Below are 23,323 nucleotides of genomic sequence, written 5' to 3'. Positions count from 1 at the left end.
GTGTATAATTGAAAAAATTTGGTCCTTTAATTAATTTTTCAGGTTATTCCACAAGCTATATGTTCTAGATATGGGCTTGCAGTAGGTGCGAATTTCGTGTGGCTCGTGCGTATTTTAATGATAATTTGCTATCCCATTGCGTATCCTATTGGCAAGGTATTTTTTAGTTATCAACTTTTTTTTTTTTTCAAACATGGGATTCACATAACTATTGTTTTATATTGAATTCCTATGAAAAACTTTTGGTCCATAATCTTGCAACTTAATAGAATAGTAACAAATCAAACAACCAAACTATTGTCGTGGATTACTTTGAAAATTCTTTGGTCTATTATCTAGGTTCAATTATTTAACTTATGTAAAATAGATTTTATAAACACAATTTTATCTAATTTTCTGGTATTAATTTTTTTTTCTATAAATACGATAAAACAGTCATAAAATAAAGTTATTGGTTACTGTCTTTTATGACTATTTTATTGTATTTAAAAAAAAAAAGCATATTTTTGCCGCAAAATTATTTACCCTATTCGTAATTTTGTTAATATATGTAGTATAAATATTGATATAGATATGTATATATACTGTTACCTTTTTTGTTTTTTAATCAAATGGAAGTGTTTATTCTTTCATATTCAAACATTAATTTCTGAACATTGTAAATGTAATTTTATCTGATTATAGTTGAATTTACTTTGTATATTATAAAGATTTACTTCTCTAAGGAATACTTGGTCTTACCTTCGAAAAATAAGGATATTTTGGTGCAAAAAATGAGTTACACTATTTATACCTCTTGGTTTTAGAAGGTATGGATAATTTTGTCCACAATTGATTTACACTATTTATACCTCTATAGTTCTATGCATAGCATATGAATTTATATTTTTTAGGAATTTGTCGTCTTGCTTTCAAAAGACAAGGATATTTTTTGTCCAAAAAATGATTCACACTATTTGTACTTTTATATAATGAGGACGAGCATTGGATCAATGTTAACTCAATAAGGTTGGTGCTCCTTTGTGATCGGTTGGTCATAGGTTTGAGTCCAAGGAAATAGTCTCTCTACATAAAAGCAGGGGTAAGGCTGCTTATACTGTGATGACCCTCCCCTTACCCTTGCAAAGCGGGGAGCATTGTGGCCTGGGGTCGCCCTTTGTACTTTTATGTATGATATCAATGATAATTTTTTTTTAATTTGACATATTTACTTCTTAACATTAGTGGCTCATTTGGTTCAACATAATAGCTATTCATTGGAATAATATGGAATATAGTTTAAATTTTGGGAATCAAGGGAATAGTTATTCCCTGTATATTCCTTATGATTTCATTCAACATGCAATAAGAGATGAATAGACATCCCCATGATGAAATTTGAGAATAGTTATTTCTTGTCTATTCATTATTATGGATTCATAAAATGTTTCACATTGTTATTTGCTTTATAGTAACAACATAATTTTTTTTGTAACTAATTGTAATTAACCTACTAAAACTAATCTATTCCTGGGAATACATTTTGCAAACCAAATGTAACCTAGAAGTTTACTGTATCTATATATTGACTCCTTTTACGACTGCAGATTCTAGACTGGGCACTGGGACATAATGAAGCACTGTTTAGGCGGGCTCAGTTAAAAGCCCTCGTCTCCATTCATGGCCAGGAGGTAAACTAAGTCACACGGAATTGGTGCATGTAGCATCACAGTTATTGCATGGCACTATGCACTGTGCTGAAAGTTCTTAAAAACAAGTTCCATTTCACTTTTTTACTGTTGTCATTTCTAGGCTGGTAAGGGTGGTGAACTCACGCATGATGAGACAACAATTATTAGTGGAGCATTGGATTTGACGGAAAAGGTATACATAGCAGTGAAACTGGCTTATGGCCTCATTTTTCTTTTTCCCTTGTCCTCTTCATGAACCCTAACTTCTCTGAGTCATGGAACCTCTTACTGGATGTGACCAGCCTGAATATACAGATTATTTGTATTAATTTTTTTCCTTAATTTAAATCGAACTATTTTTCTTTTCAAAGTTTCAATCTATTTCAGACAAATTTATATATAGTACAAGCTCATATTGCTGGATTCTTGAAATAATGAATAACCTGCTTTTCCTCCGCAGAATTAATTCTCAATCTCAATTTAAGCAATTTATAAATCCAAATTAAGCTAGCTTGATTTAGTGTTACGTCGAAGCTTAGAAGTAACTAACCTAAGTGGCTTCACAAATGATGCCTAGGCACATCACTTACCAAGTTTTAGTACTTACTCTTTTTAATCTCGTCCCTGCTCCCAACCTTAAGGTTCTGAGGCAACCAAATAAAGATGCAGTCAGAATATCAAGGTGCTCCCATATATTTATGTATTTAGTTATTTTTGTGAACAGACTGCTGAGGAGGCTATGACACCAATTGAGTCAACATTTTCCTTGGATGTAAATTCAAAACTGGACTGGTAGGTCTGCTCATAGTTTCATCTTGTTCTTTGTTTTTCATTTTTTTGGTCTCATTCATATCTACCTTAGTTCTCTGCTTAGAATGAGGTTCATTTTGATACCGTCCCTTGACATGAAATGTGGTTTTGACTTTTTTTTTTAAATAAATATTTTGGGAGTCTTTCTTAGTCTGTAAATTGTAAACCTACTGTTGTTGCAAACTGTTGTTTTTTTTTTCTTTTGTTTTGGGAAGAATTATTTAGGCTTTCAGGGTTGAGCTTGGCTTTGTTGAAACAAGTTCTGATAACTGAAAATTTGACCATTCATGAGTTCTCTCTCTCTCTCTCTCTCTCTCTCCCACATGCGTGAATATGTCCATGCACATATGTGCACGTGTTCCTTTTTTTTTCCTGGGTTTTGATGGTTTTCTGTTGTTATAAAGGTCTTTTGTCTGGTTGTCGAGATTGTAAACTTCTTTCGATTTCACATGCCATTTGAAATGCTTGAGGACATTAACTAGTTTGTTAACGTTTTATTTCTCAAACTAATCCCATGAACTTGTGATAGGCTTTTTTGCATGTGTTTAGGAATGTTTGAGATTGGAATCAACACTCCTAAGTGCATTCATTTTTTTTTTCCCAAATTACTTCATGTGTTTGAAATAAGTTCTAGAACAAAGATATACATACATACATATGTTCATATATATATATATATATATATATATGTATATTCTGCATCCATTTTTTGATTCAGGGAGGCGATGGGGAAAATTCTTGCACGAGGCCATAGCCGTGTTCCTGTTTATTCTGGAAATCTAAAAAATATCATTGGCCTTCTCCTTGTGAGTAATAGAACCTAACAGCTCCTCATCAAGTTACTGTTAAATATGCAATTGGCTTTCATTTTTTTTTCAGCTGATTTAATTCTTTGTAATTATATGTCCCCTTGCTCCCACCCCTCTTTGTTGACCCATTTCTGGAATAGGTAAAGAGTCTTCTTACTGTACGACCTGAAACGGAGACCCCAGTGAGTGCTGTTTCAATCCGAAGAATTCCACGGTGTGCTTGCTCACCCTATGTATACTTAAACCTGCTTTTCTAGAACTTTTAAGCATGGAAATGAAGTGTTCATTTGTGGAACATTCCCCCAGGGTTCCAGCAGATATGCCTTTATATGATATATTGAATGAGTTTCAGAAGGGTAGCAGTCATATGGCAGCTGTGGTGAAGGTGAAAGGGAAAAGCAAGAATCCACTGCCAATTGTGGATGGGGAAATACCTGAAGAAAACAATGTTGCTAGTGGAGATTCTCAGTTAACTACTCCTTTGTTATCAAACCATAATGAAAAGTCAGAAAGTGTTGCTGTTGACATCGAGAAGGCTTCAAGGCCTATTGTTGGCAATAGACAAACCTCTTCTAAATATAATGACGCTGCAACGAATGGGTTACCGTATTTGACACAGGATATTGAAGATGGTGAAGTCATAGGCATAATCACCCTGGAAGATGTGTTTGAAGAACTTCTACAGGCAATCTTCACTGTCTCATACTTCAATTGATTTTGTGGGTTTCTTCAGTTTTCAGCAAACTTCACTTGATTGCTTTTTTATAATGGATGCAGGAGGAGATAGTGGATGAAACGGATGAATTTGTTGACGTACATAAACGGTAGGTTTAAGCTTTGGATGATCTAGATGCAATATTATGATATGGTTGTAAAAAAGCGCTTTATTTGGTGATATTTTTTTTTTTTGGGGGGGGGAGGGGGGGTGCCAGGGGGGGTTGGTTGGTTGTGTTAATGTTCACAAATTATCTTTGTGCAGCATACGCGTGGCTGCAGCTGCAGCTGCTTCATCAATGGCACGAGCTCCATCAATTCGGAGGCTAACTGCCCAGAAAGGAACAGTAAGTTACATTATATTACTTTTTGCTTTTGATTGTGTTGTTGGCCATGTGTGATGTAGGATGGTTCTAAGTAGCCCTAGTCCTACGGTTGACCCTATTTGTAGCACGCACACAATATCACAATCTATGGAAGGAATTGAATCAACCAAGCATGAACATCACAAACATATTCTAATGATCACAAGTTGTTGGTATTTTGAAAACATATATGATTTGGTTAGAAACCCATTTCATTCAAGTAATCAAGTTCACTTAAAATATGTTATATTAAAACTCTTAGATCACAAGTCCAAGCATACAAATCAAATTTCCCTAAGCATGGTACTAGCAAGCATGTTCATTCTGAAAATCTAGGAAGATTCAAAGAGAATGAACAAGATTTTTCAATCAAGTATTTGGGTAGAGTTTCAAGGCTTACAAGGTACCTTTAGGGCTGTCTTAGATGTTAACAAACAAGGAATTGAAACGAACTTACCAAAGATTCGGAATGACAAACACCAAGACGCACGAGTACTCGATTCACACCACGAACAAGCTATTGATCCTTCAGAATCTTTAGACAATAATGAAGCTTGAGAAAGATTGTGACTGTGGGCTAGGAAAGAAGAGTGGGCGTGTAGTGTTGATGATGACTTTTGAGGTTGTCGTGGTCTCTCACCACCCAATCTCTGGGGAGACGGAATGTAGTCTCACACTACTCACTCACAAGGAGAGGAACAAGATTCACAAATCTAAGCAAAGGCTTCTTTTTAATTGATAATGCAATGATCTTTACTATACAAGTGATGACATATTTATAACCTTACATGAGCATGCATATGACATCTTAGAGATTTACAAAAATAAAAGAAAATGACAAGACACTTTGACTTGCAAGTTGTCATCCTCTTAGCTTCCAAGAGAAGCTTCAATTGCTGCAGCTAAAGTCTTCAATTGCATAAAGTCCGCAATTGTTGCAACTAAAGTCTTGAAATGCATAAAGTCTGCAATTGCTGCAACTAAAGTCTTCAATTGCATAAATTTTGTAATTGCTGCAGTTAAAGTCTTCAATTGCATAAAGTTCGCAGTTGTTGCAACTAAAGTCTTCAATTGCATAAATTTTGGAATTGCTGCAAATAAAGTTCACATCTAATGGTGGGCTTCGGGTGGCCGTCCACATGTCACAATATCAGTGAAAGATACTCAAGGTGCATGTTGATCTCCATAATCTCTCCCCGACCGAAAAGAATTCTTCGGAGAAAAATGTCGAATGTACTCGGTATATAGCTCCGGGTTGAGATGAAGGACATCATCTTTAAGAATTCAACTTTTTTTTGATAGTGGTCTCCATTTCCATTTGAACAGAAACTTTTGGTGCGCTTTAGCTCGTGTGTATGCTGCTTTATTATCTAGAATCTCTTCAATTTTCTTGACTTTCTTTGGTGGGACTAATGGTGGTGGCAACAGTAAATTTGGCTTGTCTGGTGCAACTGGAGTTATGAATGGAGTAGGTTTATCTGCAGGTTAGTAGGGCTAGGTTTTGTAAAAGAATTAGCTTCCAGAAAAGGCGTTAGAACTTCAACATTACATACATTGCTTTTACCAAAATCATCAAGAATAGCTAACATGTAAGCACTAGAGCTTATTTTCTTGAGAACTTTAAATGGTTCCATCTTTTTGGCATGAAGCTTTCTTACCTTTCCTGAAGGGATCAACTTGGGGCGAATTCGAACCATAATCATATCACCTTTTGAAAATTTTTGCAACTTGCGATGTACATCAACAATAGATTTATAATGCTCATTGCTTAAATTAACTTTCATTCTTACCTGAGAGTGTAAATCATGTATGTGCTTTGCAAATGTATCAACCTGCTCACTCACTCTAGACTCATGTGGTAATGGGTTAAGATCTACAAGGTTCCTAGGACTATATTCTGTGACACCTAAAATGGGCTAAGTCTTGTGGTCCTATTCACGGGTCTATTAAATGCAAACTCGGCCATAGGAAGGCATAAGTCCCAAGCTGCGATGTTCTCACCTACCAAACATCTCAATGGGTCGCTAAGGCTCCTATTCACGACTTCAGTGTGCCCATCAGTTTGTGGGTGATATGCACTAGAAAATTTGAGCTTGGTACCTAGTAATGCCTAAAAGGTTTTCTAGAAGTAGCTTACAAGCTTCACATCCCTATCAGAAGCAATGGTTTTGAGAAAGCTATACTTGACAGTAATCTTTTTAATTGCTCTACTATCGATGCACGTCCTCCAAGTGTCATCTTTCTTGGGAGTAAGGAGAGCAGGGCAGGCACATGGACTTATGCTCTCCTGAATAAAGCCCTTTTCCCTGAATTCATTCATTTGTTTCATCAACTCCTCATGTTCTCTCAGGCTCATTCTATAATATGGTAAATTAGGCAGAGATGAACCAGAAACAAGGTCATTGACATGTTGAATGTCTCTCATGGGAGGTAAATCACTAGGTGGCTCAAAGATGACATCTTCAAACTCTGAGAGTATATGTGATACTTCCAGTGGTGTTTCATGCTCAGGAAGAGGTGCCTCGGTCTCCCTATTGACAACCATATACACTACCTATGTATCGTTACTCTCCTGCTCAACTGATTATTACTTATGATATTCAATGATTCTCCACTAGTTTTTGTCTTTTCGTCTTCTTTTTCTCACCTTTCAACCCTAGTGGACTCAAAATAATTCTTTTGCCATTACACCTAAAGGAATAAGTGTTGGCACGCCCATTACGTGAGACATCCAAATCATACAACCAAGGTTGTCCTAAAAGAATATGGGCAACGTCCAATGGAAGGACGTCACATGAAATCTCGTCCTTATAATCACCAATCTTAATGGGGACTAGGCATCTATGGCTCATTGGCATGGTAGTGGCATCAACCCAAGCTACCTTATATGGTTGTGGGCGTGGCTCAACTTTCAATCCCAACATCCCAGTTGCGGATTTAGACACAACATTCATACAGCTACCACCATCTATGATCATCTTGCAACTTTTACTCCCACGCTTGATGTAAGTATGGAAAATAGAAATGCGACGCCAATCCTCCCGATCCTTGGGAATGATCGTAATGCGTCTCATCACACTCAATTAGATACTCTCATTTGGTTCACTTGACAACTCATCTATTGAGGTATCTCTCTCATCATCAGCCCTACGACCTCAGTAAGGATTTTTGGCTCGAGTCAACATCCTAGTGGTTGGGGAAGGATTCGGCCAATACTAGGGCAGCCTTTTGGAGTGGTGTTTGGTCACACAAAGTAGGGTGAAATGTGAACCTAACCTTGGCCTTGATACCAATATGATGTAGGGCGGTTCTAAGTAACCCTAGTCCTACGGTTGACCCTCTTTGTAGCACGCACACAATATCACAATCTATGGAAGGAATTGAATCAACCAAGCATGAACATCACAAACATATTCTAATGATCACAAGTTGTTGGTATTTTGAAAACGTATATGATTTGGTTAGAAATCCATAGTTGATCATTTCATTCAAGTAATCAAGTTCACTTAAAATATGTTATATTAAAACTCGTAGATCACAAGTCCAAGCATACAAATCAAATTTCCCTAAGCATGGTACTAGCAAGCATGTTCATGTTGAAAATCTAGGAAGATTCAAAGAGAATGAACAAGATTTTTCAATCAAGTATTTGGGTAGAGTTTCAAGGCTTACAAGGTACCTTTAGGGGCTATCTTAGATGGTAACAAACAAGGAATTGAAATGAGCTTACTAAAGATTCGGAATGACAAACACCAAGATGTACGAGTACTTGATTCACACCACGAACAAGCTGTTGATCCTTCCGAATCTTGAGACAATAATGAAGCTCGAGGAAGATTGTGACTGTGGGCTAGGAAAGAAGAGTGGGCGTGTAGTGTTGATGATGACTTTGAGGTTGTCGTGGTCTCTCACCACCCAATCTCTGGGGAGATGGAATGTAGTCTCACACTACTCACTCACAAGGAGAGGAACAAGATTCACAAATCTAAGCAAAGGCTTCTTTTTAATTGATAATGCAATGATCTTTACTATACAAGTGATGACATATTTATAACCTTACATGAGCATGCACATGACATCTTAGAGATTTACAAAAGTAAAATAAAGATGGCAAGACACTTTGACTTGCAAGTTTTCATCCTTTTAGCTTCTAAGAGAAGCTTCAATTACTGCAACTAAAGTCTTCAATTGCATAAAGTCTGTAATTGCTGCAACTAAAGTCTTCAATTGCATAAATTCTGCAATTGCTGTAGCTAAAGTCTTCAATTGCACAAAGACTATAGTTGTTGCAGCTAAAGTCTTTAATTGCATAAATTCTGCAATTGCTGCAAATAAAGTTCACATCTAATGGTGGACTTCGGGTGGTTGTCCACGTGTGACAATATCCGTGAAAGATACTCGAGGTGCATGTTGATCCCCATCAATGTGCTTGTTTGTCAAAGATTAAATAGACATCGTTCGAGAATACTGGCAGAGACTAAGTTTTCTATGTAGGATCTTTTGCCCATATGATAAGATAAATATGGACCACTCAAAACTCAAAATCCAAATTGTCTGGATAATAATGACAAAATGTTGGTACCACAGGAAAGAATATGTGAAAAAGATATATTGAAGTGTAATTTCTTTTTCTGTTTAGACTTTTCTTGATGCTTGTGCGTGGAACATGGTTTTAAATAAAGGCCGTGACCGTTACGTAGCGCCGTTACGTAATGGTTTTGGGGGTTATTGATACCGTTACAACCCTTTGTGCAAGGGCATAATTGATCCTTCAAAGTCTCTCCTGTCTCTTTCCTTCCAAGTACACCAAAATATGGCAAGAGGGACGAGAGTCAAAGCCTTGCTCTGCTCGTTGAAACTCCCCTCCTGCAGCCTGGTTAAGGAGAAGGCCATGTCCAAACGTTCCGAGTATAGGGGCTGTGCATGAGGATGTGGTCCACTAATTCAACGCCAACTATACATAGAAAATACTTGTTGGCCCCCTTTTTTCTACTGGTTGTCAAGGGTTAAAATCTTCCAGTGTTTTGCTTCCCAAGCAAGAAAAGCAGCTCTTGTGGGGGCTCCATTCTTCCAGATGTGATTCCAAGGGAGGTTGTCCCAATTTGTTCCCATTGGGAAAGTTTCCTGTAAAAAGATACCGTTACTATCCAGGCTCCATTTTGGTTCGTTGATGGTGTTTTCGATATTAGAATTTGTGCAAATTACTGTAAAAGTCTGTAAGGTTGAAGTTCCCTATCTGCGACATTTCTAATGAAGGTTTTGTTCTAAGGTCTTTTGATTTGAGATCTAAAGATGCTATCTGATGAGGGCATCCTTGTCACAAGCTAAGCTGAAGATGGAAGGAAATTTAGCGCTTAGGTGCCTTTAGCCGCACCAATCATCGTGCCAAAAGAAAACATTGTCCCTGTTCTCCATTTGAAAGCTAAGATAGAGGAAACAAATCATCCCATCCCTTTAGCATTAGTGACGTTGTGCTTGAGCCCATATTTAGAAGCAATGATTCCCCACCATAGGATCTTCTTCCAACAGTAGTGATGTTGTGCTTGAGCCCATATTTAGAAGCAATGATTCCCTGCCATTTTTCCTTCATGAATTTGCGCAACCATTTCCAAGGAGGTGCTTTATTGAAAGTGTAGAGGGATTCAAGCCTCAAGCATCCCGCAAGAATAGGTTGTTTAACCAACGCCCACTTGACAAGGTGGTATTTAAATTCCTGCCTCGAGCTCCCTCAAAGAATTGTATTTTGAATTCCTTCATGTCTTTTGGCAACTAAAATAGGTAAAGGGAAAGAGGGACATGTACTAGATAATATGGTTAGTCAAGCTGCTCCTAATGAGATTCTCCCACTTTTTGACTGGCTCCTTTTCCAGCATGCTACTATTTTCTCGAACTTTTCAATATTAGTGTCCAAATTCCTTTATCTTTGAATTTGGCTCCAAGAGGGAGTCCACGTATTTAATGGGAAGGTCCCATCTTGTAGATTGAAGTTCAGCTAGGAGAGGCCCTCCTGTGCTATCCCCAATTGGAATAATCTCACTTTTTCCCAAATTCAGTTAATAGCCTCAAACCCAACCAAAAGGCATCAAAGGTTGTGGATTGGAGGGGGTCTCATTAATGGAACTTCCATAAACCTCCCATTTTTTCTCACACTAAGACCTTTAAGTAGCCTTCCTTCAGTAGCTTTCTTCAACATGAGGCTTAACACTTCCATAACCAAGATAAATAAAAGAGGGGATAGGAGATCACCTTGTCTCAAGCCTTTAGAGGAGCAAAAGAAGTTAGATGAGCAGCCATTAATGAGCATAGAAAAGCTTGGATATTGATGCATTGTGCAATCCATCTGCACCAAAGCTCCCCAACGCCAATCTCTAGGAATATATAGAAGTTCTAGGTGATGTTATCAAAACCTTTCTCCATGTCAGCTTACACAACCCTCATTTTCTTTCCTTGCAGTAGGCATCCGCAACTTCATTTGCTACAAGGGCTGCATCCCAGCCACATAAGTCTGTTGGTGCTGCCCAATGACCTCTAGAATGGGCCTTTTTAAAAAAAAAAAAAAAAAAAAATCCTCACAGCTAGGACTTTGGTTAGGATCTTGTAGATGCATCCCACAAGGCTTATTGGGGCGAAAATCCTTGATATTGCAAGCCCCAGCTTTCTTCAAAATCAAAGGTGGTATTAATGCAACTCATGAATCTACCTATTCTATAGAACTCCTCAAAAGTGTTGAGAATCTCATGCTTGAGAAGCACGCCCACCATGACAATTTGCTTGAAAGAATGCCAAAGAGAAACCATTTTGGCTAGGGGTTTTATCCCTATTACATTCCTCGAGGGCTTGAAGACTTTTTGCTTCATCATAGAGCCTCTCAAGCCACACCGTAGTGGAAGAGCTAAGAGATTTGAAGTTAATTACATCCACTACTAGTCTCTAGGCTTCAGAGTCAACACAGAGGTCCTTGTAAAATTTAATATCCTCTTCTATAGTCATGGTGTCCCTCCTAGTTTTGATTTTGGATATGGCATTAAATTTTCAATGAGAGTTTGCTGTCCAACAAAAGAAACTAGTGTTCTGACCCCCCTCTTTGACCTACCCATAATGCTACAGATTTTTGACTCCATGTGATCTCTTCTAGATTGATAATCTCGTCCAATTCTTTTTTGAGCAACACTCTTCACCCATCTTTTAGCATTAAGACCTTGGCCAAACTCCTATGTTAAGATTCCCAAATCAATTGGGATTTTTAATTAATGTATTATGATTCCCAAATCTATGGGATTCTATTCAATGTTTTAAAAGGCTCAATCAAGGCACACCTCGAGGCAACTTACATGCTAAGGCTTACACATTAGTACAAAAGACACACCTTTTGCACTTTTTTAGATTTGGCTAGAAAATTTTAACTCCATGTATATATAAAAGGAATGTCATAATATGAGTTGATTTCAAAAACTCTTGGACCCTTTCCGAAATAATTGAGAGTTGTATCGTAGATCTTGAAAATAATTTGAACTTTATAATGTTATAGCTATCTCTTTTCATGACTTATGTAATGAATTAAAGTTAGTAACTTTTTAACGTCCAATAAGGAGTTTGCAAATTATATTTGATTTTTTTAGACATTATATTTGTGATTTTATTAATTTTTATTTATTTATAAACTATAAAATAAATGTAATTTATTCGTATTTTAATTTAAAAATAAAATTCTCAAAAGGATTACGCACCAACGCCTTGCCTTACGCCTCACCTCTTAAGGGTTAGAACACCTTGCTTGAAGCCATTGCCTTTTAAAACATTGATTCTATTTAATGTTAGGATTTTTATTTCATGTGTTAGTATTCCCAGAGTCCCAAATCAATTAGGATTGTATCCATTAAGGACTTGGATTGGGATATTTTACATTCCTAATAGGAGTAGGGTTCCCTACCCTATATATATATATATATATATATATATATATATATATATATATATATATGTAACTTTGCGAGGCTTTTTCATTCAAGCAATAACAGAATTCATAGCCTTTGGCTAATTTGGAGGTAGATCCTCTTGAAGTAATCAACCTATTTTCTCTTACTATTTTCCATCCTTTCAATTTCCCCAATTTCTATATGATGAAGCCCACCCTAGCGTCTTATCATCCAACTTGTCAAGTTCTTTGATGCCATTAAGAGTCGTAGTGTTTTTCACATGAACATTTCCAAAGGTACTTCTATTCCACAACCACAACTTTTCTTTCAATCCCTTTGATTTTGAGACTGGCACAAAGTTGGCTTTCCCCTTGAAATGGAGCATAGACCACCATTGCTTAACTTGGTCCTTGAGATTGTTGTGCTTGAGCCACATGTTTTTGAATTGAAAAGTAGTTTGGCCCCATTTAAGTTCTCCTATGTCAAGGAGTATAGAAAAGTGGTTGAAATGGGCCTAGGCAGGAGACTCTGAGTTAGTTTAGGGAAGTGAATTTTCCCAATCCGCAGAAATTATGGACTTGTCATTTCTCAAGAAAGAAGGTGGATCCTTGGAGTTGGACCAAGCGAAAGTGCTATACATGAGCGGAAGATCAATGAGGGTATTCTCATTGATGAATTCCAAAAACAACTGCAATTTTTCTATGAGTTACCCCTTCTTCTTTCATAAGGATAGACCACCATGTTGAGGTCTTCTCCCATGATCCAAGGAGCTCCACTAGATGCTGACATCCAAGACTTCCTTTCAAAAAAGATGTCTAGGGGGGTCCTTCATCTAGGCTATAAACCCCAATGAGTATCCACTAAAGGTTCTTGAACAAGCAGGAGATAGAAGGAATTAGAGGAGTGGTCCATTAATTCCACTACAGTATGCTTATGCAGAATAGGAATACCCTTTGCACTACCCTTAACTCCAAGGGGAATCCACCCACAGGCCTTCTGTCACCATAAACCTTTGACCAAAAACTGATCCACCTCCACTACTTCAGTTTCCTACAAACAAACAACATTGCCTCTGCAATCTTTAAGAAAGGACGTAATTAAAGCCTTTTTATCTATAATTGGGACCCTTATGTTCTATGAGATGAGCTTCCTCAACATTTTTTTTTGATTCACGTGGGAACTCCAGCCACCGACGAGCCCTTTGGACCCCCTGGTGCAGCACCAAACCCACGGGATAGCTACCTTCCCCCCTTATGCACCATCCGTATTAATCCATATGCGGTCACGACTTATACACACTTGGGTTGACCTTCAGGATGCGGTCACCCTCCCATGGCCCCTCCTTTACATCATGCGGATGGGACCCCCTGAGGAGCTACAAAGTGCACCAAGACTTTGTCACCGATGGGAATCGAACCTTTGGAACTCATGTTACGCCCCGCTTGCTTTACCACCGCACCATGCCCGTGGGGGCAAGTCCTTGCCACTTCAGAGCACCTTCCTAGTTTTTTGTAATTCACTGAAAATTCTAGTCATTTTAACTCCCTATTGGTGTTGAAATTCCTTTCTAATATTTCTCCCATCCTCCCTTTTCTTTATTTTAATATCTTTGAACATTCAAGGCACTGTCTTCAAAGCGTTTGAAGGGCACTATGATGGTTTTACTAAACCATCTTTATCTTTTGGAGAACCCAATTGGTGACCTGCTCCTTAAAGCATGTGTTGTCTTGCAAAGCTTCGAGGATTGGTGGATCCTAGCTCTTGGTCCTCCTTTTCTTCATGAGCACCTGTTGTCTGAGAGGGGGGATCCTATAAAGGAGTAATCTTCTCAAATTTGACTATGTTCTTCCTAGCATTATGTCATGGCCTTAGAGTCCCGTGCCTGTGACACATGGTTTTGTTATATGACTTTGACTTGGAGGGAACTTGGCTAATGTGGATTCTGTCAACGGAACAACAAAGAGCAAAAGATTTCTTTCCTTATTTCTCCATTCATTATTTTGTACATTTAGCATATATTTAGTTTACATGTATAGGGCTTGATAGATTATAGTTTACATGTACTTTCCATGTATAGCATTCTTGTAAAGTCTATATATAATATACAGAATTTAAGGCCAAACCATTCAACCATTCACAAAATACTTTGACATGGTATCAGAGCCTGCTGACTGCTAATTTTTTTTCCTTTTGAATTTTATTTTATTTTTGTTTTCTCGGTTTCGGAGGTGTCTCTCGTTTCTGTGGCTGTTGTGGGTCTATTCTCTTCTAGAAGTTTTTGTTTCTTTGTTTTTTTTTTCCTGGTATTTCTGTGGCTGAGGGGCTGTTGGAACAACTTTCTGTTGCTGTTCCGGTGCTTCTTTGCCCTTGTGATTCGGCACAACAGTTTTTTTTGGTTTGCAATTTATTTTTAGTGCAGGGAGGTCGATCGGAACAACTTTCTGTTGCTATTTCTGGTGCTTCTCTATCCATGTGATTCTTGGCACAATAGGTTTCTTGGTTTAAGATTTAATTTTTAGTGCATGAAGGTTGATCTTGGTTTCTGTTGCTGGTTCGGGTGTTTCTCTGCCCTTTTGATTCTTGGCACAATAGGTTTCTTGGTTCAAGATTTAATTTTTAGTGCAGGAAGGTTGATCTTGGTTCTTTCTATTCCTGGTTCTGGTGCTTCTTTGCCCTTGTGATTCTCTGCACACCAGGTTTCTTGGTTCAAGATTTATTTTTTTGTGCAGGCAGGTTCATCTTGGTTTTCTTTGTAGGTGTGTTGATTTATTTTTGGGCTTCTCAATTTTTTGGTAGTATTTTTCTTTCGGCAAAGTCTGTTTTTTTTGAGCTTCTCAATTTTCTCCTTTCTTTAACATGGAATCCGCACTTGTGTGTGCCAAGTTCACGAGCAACAATTATTCTACGTGGGCTTTTCAATTTGAACTTTTCTTGAAGGGAAAAGATCTTTGGGGTCATATTGATGGCACTGATTGTGCACCCAATCTTGATAAATCCAAGGATTCAGCGGCTTGTCCTTCATGGGCTGTGCTTGATGCTCGAATTATGTCTTGACTTCTTGGCTCGGTTGAGCCACATATTGTCCCCAACTTGCGACCTTATCGCACCGCTCAATCCATGTGGACTTGTTTAAAAACAGTATATCATTAAGATAACGGTGCCCGTCGTTTTCAGTTAGAGCATGCGATTGCCATGTTTCAACATGACAATCGTTCCATCCAAGACTATTATTCGGCGTTTTTGACTCTTTGGAAAGAATATTATGATCTGGTTACCGCGGATATTCCTGTTGCCTCTCTTCCCATTATTCAACGTCTTCACGATGCTAGTCGTCGTGATCAAATTCTTATGAAACTCCGCCTTGAGTATGAATCTGTTCGCTCTTCTCCGCTGAATCGTTCTCTTGTTCCTTCTATTGATTTTTGTTTTGGTGAGTTACTTCGTGAAGAACAACAACTTAGTACTCAAGTTACTCTAGCACAATCTCATGGTAGTTCAGGGTCCGTCCCTGTGGCTTATGCTGCTCAACGACGAGGACCGCCTCTCATTCAAGCACCTTGTAGTGTTTTTGCTGAAAATAATTTGGGCATATTGCTGCTAATTGTTCCAAGAAATACTGCTCTTATTGCAAGAAGGGTCACATTATCATAGAGTGTCGTATCCCCCCGCAGAATCGTCAGACCTAGGCATTACAGACTTCTATTATTGTACCTCCCACAGTGACTTTTGTGGCCCTTGGCTCTTCTTTAGTTGACTCCTCTGTTCTTGCACCTCCTACAATGAATTACTGCACACCCGAAATAGTGCAACAGATGCTAATTTCGGCATTCTCAGCAATGGAGCTCCAAGGTAACAATTCTACTTATCTCTGGTATGTGGACTCGGGTGTCTCTAATCACATGACGAATAATCCCACTATCTCGTGTCATATTTGGCCTTACACTGGTCAATCTGCTATTCAGACTCCCAATGGCAATTCTTTGCCAATAGCTGCTGTTAGAGATGCCTCTTCTAAGTTCACTAATGTGTTTCTTGCTCCTTAGCTTTCCACGAATCTTATATCTCTCGGTCAATTAGTTGATAACAATCGTGCTGTTAATTTTTTTTGTAATGGTTGTGTTGTACAGGACCAAGAAGCGGAGGAGCCGATAGTGAAGGGACCACAAGTGGGGCGCTTGTTTCCACTACTTCTTCCTGTTCCAATACTTTTTCCAGTTTCTTCTATTAAGTCTTTTGCTTGTAATAATGTTTCAGATCTTAGTATGATATGACATCGTCGTTTAGGCCATCCTAATACTCAGATCTTATCTCATGTATTGAACTCTGGTTTACTTGGTAATAAAGAACATTCTTCATCTCTTGAGTGTGCTTCTTGCAAACTTGGTAAAAGCAAAAATCTTCCCTTCCCTTTGCATGCTAGTAGAGCTTCTCAGTGCTTTCATCTTATCCATAGTGATGTTTGGGGACCTTCTCGGTTAGTTCACATGAAAAATTTAAATACTATGTGACTTTCATTGATGATCATAGCGGATTTACTTGGGTCTATTTTCTTCGCTCTAAATCTTAGGTTTTTTGTACTTTCACTAAGTTTTTTGTGTATGTTGACAATCAATTTTCTGTTTCTATTAAGACATTATGCACAGATTCCGGTGGTGAATATTTGTCTACTGAGTTTTAGACATTTTTGGCTTCTAAAGGTATTATTCATCAACGTCCATGTAGCGCTACTCCCCAACAGAATGGAGTAAACAAACGCAAAAATTGTCATCTTTTAGATGTGGTACGTACTCTCTTGCTAGAATCCTCTGTTTCATCCTTGTTTTGGGTTGAGGCTCTAAAAACTACTACTTACTTGATTAATCGTTTACCTTCTCAAGTCCTACTCATGGAGTCTCCTTATTTCCGCTTATTTGCTTAGCAACCTAGTTACGATAACCTCAGTACCTTTGGTTGTGTATGTTTTGTTCATTTACCTCCTCATGAGTGACATAAATTATCTGCTCAATTTGTTCGATGTGCATTCTTGGGATATAATGTGTGTCAAAAGGGATTTGTTTTCTATGATCCTACATTACATCGTACACAAATTTCTAGGAATGTTATTTTCTAATCAACATTTCTTTCCTATCTCCTCTGTACCGTCCTCTTCTACTGTGATTCTCCCCTCCTTTGAGGAGCAGGTCTCGGATCCTCATCAAGTTAGTTATTGTTTTAAACCAAGTATCATGTATATGCGACACTCCTGCTCACAGTCTCTTCCGGTGGCTCATCCGATATCTGATCCTACCACGCTCCAGATTCAGTCAGTTGCAGCACTTCCAGAGCCTTTGGTACATCGCTTTTCTCGAGTGTCTGTACCCCGGATAGGTATGGGTTCCCCTCTTCTAGTTCTGGCAATTCTGTTTTAGCTCTTATTGTTGCATTGTCCAATTTAGATATTCCCACATCCTACTCACACACTGCCAAGCATGATTGTTGGCAACAAGCTATGTAGGAAGCAATTGTACCTCTAGGTTGTAAATGGGTTTACTCAGTCAAAGTTCGATATGATGGAAGTCTGGATTGTTACAAAGCTCACCTTGTTGCACTTGGGAATAATTAGGAATATGATGTCATTTATGAAGAGACCTTTGCTCCTGTGGCTAAGATGACTACTGTTGGTACAATTCTTGCTATTGCTGCTTCCTGTGATTGGTCACTACATCAAATGAATGTCAAGAATGCTTTTCTTCGCGGGGATTTTAAAGAGTATTTATATGAAGCCACCCCTGGGCTTGTTTCCCTCTCCAACTTTACATGTGTGTAAGCTTCGTTGCTTTCTTTATGGTCTCAAACAAGCTTCGAGGGCCTGGTTTGATAAATTCTGTACCACTTTATTACAATTTTCATTCAAGCAGAGCAACTATGACACTTCATTGTTTCTTCGGAAATCATACATGGGTATTGTTGTTCTTTTGGTTTATGTTGATGATATTGTGATTTACTTGTTTTGATTATGCTTTACTTGCTCAGTTCAAGACTTATCTCTCAGAGTCCTTTCATATGAAAGATCTTGGGTCTCCCATATATTTTCTTAGTCTTGAGGTGAATCGTAGTCCCTCTGGTATTTCACTCAATCAACATAAGTATGCTAGTAATTTGGTGGCTACAGTTGGCCTTCAGGAGGGTACTTCTGTTGATGCTCCCATGGAATTAAATGCCAAGCTTCGCAAAGAGGAGGGTGACTTACTTGCTGATCCTAGTTTATACCGGAAGTTGGTGGGTAGTCTTGTCTATCTCACCATTACTAGACCGGATATTTCTTTTGCTGTATAGCAAGTTAGTTGGTTTCTTCAGACTCCTCGTCATCTTCATTTGGCTGCTGTCCGAAGGATCATACGCTATGTTCAGGGCACTTCTGCTCGTGGTTTATTCTTCCCTGTAGGCAATTCTACTCGCCTTGCTACATATAGCGATGCTGATTGGGTTGGTTGTGCGGATACACGTTGGTCCATCACTGGTTGGTGTGTGTTCTTAGGTGATGCATTGATCTCTTGCTTGTTCTGAAGTTATTTGGCTTTGAGGTTTGCTTGCTGAGCTAGATTTTTTCTGAGACTGATCCTACACCTCTATATGTCGATAATACGAGTGCTATCCAAATCATGGCCAATCCTGTTTATCATAAGTGCACGAAGCATATTGAAGTCGATTGTCACCCTATCCGTGAAGCATTTGAAACTCATGTTATCACTCTTTCACATATTTCCACTAAATTACAAATTGTTGATATCTTCACCAAGGCTCTCTCTCGTCATCGAAATTGCTTCCTAAGTAGCAAATTGATGCTTGTTGATCAACCCACATCAATTTGAGGGGGCCTGTCGACGGAACAACAAACAGCAACAGATTTCTTTCCTTATTTTAGCCCACAATTATTTCCTTATTTCTCCATTCATTATTTTATACATTTAGCATGTATTTAGTTTACATGTATAGGGCTTGACAAATTATAGTTTACATGTATAAGACTTGAATCATGCTAGAACTTATTTACTTTCCATGTATAGCATTCTTGTAAAGTCTATATATAATATACAGAACTCAAGGCCAAACCATTCGGCCATTCACAAAATACTTTGACTTGACTATGAAGATGTCATGACGATAGTTCCAGTATGTCACTATGATGTTGTGGTGGATCTAGATAGTGTTGATGGTGGGGTTCTTGAACTTAAGATGTATGATCATTAGATTCTTGGCGATTACTCTTATGTAAACAAGAATCCTTTGGAGACATTACTTTTGGGGGAACACTAGGTGAGCAGCCTACCTCCGCCGGTATCATAGAGGTGTGTCTTGGGCTTCCATGTGGAATTGGGGGCCCCACATAGGATCCATTTGAGAATGAGGTCACACGGTACTCTCAACCTAGAGGTTGGGTGTATGCCCTTCTTAGTCATTGGCTATTGAATTGGGCATTGTCATCCAAGATTCTGGTTGTTCCGTGGGGATAAGAGTTACCTTCGGTGCTAGTGGAATTTGAGTTCAACTCCCTTGCCATGTTGAGTCTAGGAACAACCGTAGTTGGTTCAAGGGCGTTTGAGTCATGAGACTTGACCACTGGGTTACACTTGGAGTGTTTCTTTTGATAAGGATGAGTACAATTGGGTTGGACTTAGTATAGTCTTGCCACTGCATGGGCCTGACTCCTTGACACTTTGAGTAGATTTGGGTAAGGGTGATTACTTTTGGTTTTTGAGCTCTCCATGTCCATGACACTGCGTGGGCCTTCATGGAACTTGAAGGAAGTGGAGGAATTGGGTTGGACCTAGAGTTAGATGCTTGTGAGGGTGAGAGGGGCTGGAAAGATAACCCCCCATGCTTGTGGTACAGAGCCCAAGTCAAGGCCCACCCAAGTTCTGCAAAAGAAGAGTAGGAGTCAGGCCCAGAAAATTAGAAAAAACAATTGGGGCCATTGTTTCCTTGCTGTGAAGCATTGTATATGTTCAATGTACAAGGATATCCTTAATGAGTTACTGCAGTGCGGCAGTGGGGGGCAAAAACACAGATTCTTGCCATGTCCAAGTTGGAACTGCTTCGAGAGAGAAAGGTAGCTTTCTCCATTTGCAAGTTTTCAGTGTCATCCCTTTCAGTGCAGAGGCCTTCCTCATACTTACTTTTCGAAGTGGGAATTACTGGACGACCTAGCTCATCTTCTGAAAAAAAGATCTTGCCAACCTTTCAGTCGCAGCCCTCTGGGAAGGCTATGGATCTCCTGATGCCACTGTTTATCTCTGGGGCACGGTATTTTCCCTGTTTGTTTGCGTTCAGTTGCAGCGACAAGCTTTTGCCCTTTGTTCCTTATTTTGATGTTGCCACTATGTCGTCATGTGTCTATTGCTTCGTGTCACCCAGAAGTCTTATTCCAAGCTGTGAGGAACCATTCGATAAAAAGATGGAAGTCCTCCTGGCTCTTTTGTACTCCATGATGCTGAGGATGTTGATGTTCCCACCTTCGAGAACCAAGTTGAAGGTCTTCTCTTGACTGCCACTGCGTGTTGAGAGAGAGAGAGAGCGAGCTTCTCAACCACTATTGTGTGTTGAGAGAGAGAGAGAGAGAGAGAGAGAATGTGGAATTTGTTGTCAAACACTGCTGATAGATGCCCAAAATTAACCATGTTGACAGTGAGTGAATGTGGAATTTGTTGTCAAACACAGACATTTGATGAGATATCCAAAGTCATTTGGCACTTTGGCTTTTCACTCTCAACATATATTTCATGGTAGTTGTAGTGTAAGCTTAAACTAGCTGAGAAAGAATTTGTTTTTTAAATGTTCTCCACATGCACATCTGCCCGTAGGAAGTGTTGATCTTGAATCACTTTCTGTTAATTTTTTTTTTAGTACACACCTTAGCTCTTGTGACTGGAGCTTATTTATTCTCTTGTTTGCATTACAATGCCTCAGGGGGCCCTCAGTAAGCAAGGGCAAACACCAAAAAAGTCTGCCGAGGAGCCTTTTCATGGAACCCCTGGTGAGCATTTTCATTTGAACAAGAAATGAATTTTTGTAATCATGTTACTTATTATGAACCCATCTTGGTGATCTCAAGAGAGGTATTTTATTTCCATTGTGGGAAAAAGAAAAATAAAAGCTCATGTGATATATTGTAATTTTGGAAGTTTAATGAGCAAATTATCTGCACGGATATTTTCCTGAGCATACACTTTTTGAGTTTGTTTACACGAGTTTGATATGAATTGTTATGAATCAGTTCGTTACTTTCTGCTGTTGACTGTAAGAAGTAGTTGGTCAATTTCTATTAATTTTGTTGTAAAAGGAAGGGTTACTTGCTTTAACAGATCTAAATACAATTGTGATGGACAAGCATGGATTATGAGAATGAATACTACAACTTCGAGGATTTCCTCAATTCTTCTATGAACTTCTCTAGTTATATGATGCTCTACTTTTCTCAAAAGATGTTGACATCTCATACAAAACTGCTAAATCAGTTTATGGCATCCCTGTCTATTCCCGATTCATCTAATTTCCCCCTCTATAACTATTTTTCTTCTTGTCCCTTTATTTTCTGATGCTCACACTTAAATAGCTATCTAGTTAAGATACTGTGCAAACTTATCACTACACTTATCAATTGGTAGTAGAGCTCCATCTTGGCACAAAGGCCGAAGGTGCCATATACCAAGATTTTAAGAGTAGAAACATATGATTCTTGAAATGAAGAGTCAGTACGGTAAGACATTGGTGCGGAAAGGGAGCTTTTGCTGAGCTTTGAGAGCTCATTACTAGTTTGTAGTTTTAATTCTACAAGATGCTCAATTTGTGAATTAGATGCAGGGAGTTAATTGTTCAAATCCAAAGAGTACCGCTAGTCCTCAGTTGGTGTTCTGTTGAAGTTGATGAACTCTTGAAGAATCCAAAATCAGGTTGGCTTGATATACATTTGGAATTTTAAAGCCCTGCAACGGCAGTAGATTTTTATGAAGAACCAGATTAATAGGAATTTGTTTAAATGGGAAGTTTACATTATTGATTTGAAGAATTTGAAATAATTAGTCAAACTTCAAGCCTATCTATACGCTAAATAGAGGTGAATCTCAATCAAGAATATGCTGTTCTTCGGGGTGGGGTTGAAGGAAGAAATACAAGTGCTCAAGAGGATGTTTAATCCTAGGACCCTTTGAAATGCACAGTATTTGACATAATTGTAGGAAACCACAATAATTAGGCAAGATGCCATCACAGCTCTCATTTTTGCCTAGCACCTAAATCAAAACCTGGAATTTTTCCCCTTCCAAATACCAATTCTGTCAGCTTCAAATCCTACCACAGGAGGGCTGAAGTATTCGTGACTAATTTTGATCTTGCATTAGGAGCATGAATTTGGATTCGTGGATTAGAATAAAATGTAGTGTAAAATTGTATTAGATTTCTTTTAAATCTAATATTATATGTGAAGAGGTTTGGATTTGGATAAGATGTAATATAAAATTGTATTGAAATTTTGTCCAAATTCACTTAAATTCAAATTCAAGAGCTGAATTCCATGTTCTCAAACGTAATGTGAAAAAGTTTCAAACCAAGTCTCCAAATTTATATTGTGCTCTATTTGAAACTTGGACTGGATTTAGTCCGGGTAAATCTAGACCAGGAAAGTGACTGATTTTGACTGGGCAAAAATTTCTGATGGGGAAACTCAATCTTTTAACTAAAAAAATACATGCATGGTTGCTAAAAGAAATTGAAACCAAATTACGTAAAATATGGCAAGGTAGCTGCCACGATATTCATTCAAAGGTTTAGAAAATTGGTTGTTCTCTACCTGAATTGATAGAAAATCTACTAAGTACAACTATTGTATATGTAATGTTGGGGCTAGACTATCAATAATGTATTATATTATTTTTGATTAACTACTACATTTTTTTTCACTCTAAATAGGAAATAAGTGATTACTTGAATGACTAGAGACAAGCTTGCAATTATCATATCCATATTTACTCAAAATTTTGAGTGTAATGCAACTGATCAAGAAA

General features: G+C 38.3%; 1 protein-coding gene across 1 annotated transcript in view; it reads left to right on the top strand.

The window, feature by feature from the left end:
• Positions 1-21,485, top strand: part of LOC131150208 (DUF21 domain-containing protein At4g14240-like) — a 38,355-nt gene extending 16,870 nt beyond the window's left edge. The window contains exons 4-13 of the mRNA XM_058100804.1: positions 43-156; positions 1,587-1,670; positions 1,792-1,863; positions 2,395-2,462; positions 3,199-3,286; positions 3,430-3,503; positions 3,596-3,974; positions 4,067-4,113; positions 4,269-4,350; positions 21,231-21,485. Of these exons, the coding sequence (XP_057956787.1) occupies positions 43-156; positions 1,587-1,670; positions 1,792-1,863; positions 2,395-2,462; positions 3,199-3,286; positions 3,430-3,503; positions 3,596-3,974; positions 4,067-4,113; positions 4,269-4,350; positions 21,231-21,326 (1,104 nt within the window). The 3' untranslated portion in view covers positions 21,327-21,485. The remainder of the gene's footprint in view (positions 1-42; positions 157-1,586; positions 1,671-1,791; positions 1,864-2,394; positions 2,463-3,198; positions 3,287-3,429; positions 3,504-3,595; positions 3,975-4,066; positions 4,114-4,268; positions 4,351-21,230) is intronic.
• The last annotated feature ends 1,838 nt before the right edge of the window (positions 21,486-23,323 follow it).

This window comes from Malania oleifera, chromosome 3 (genome assembly GCF_029873635.1).
Source record: "Malania oleifera isolate guangnan ecotype guangnan chromosome 3, ASM2987363v1, whole genome shotgun sequence".
NCBI lineage: Eukaryota > Viridiplantae > Streptophyta > Magnoliopsida > Santalales > Ximeniaceae > Malania > Malania oleifera.
This window is presented reverse-complemented; position numbering and strand designations above follow the sequence as displayed.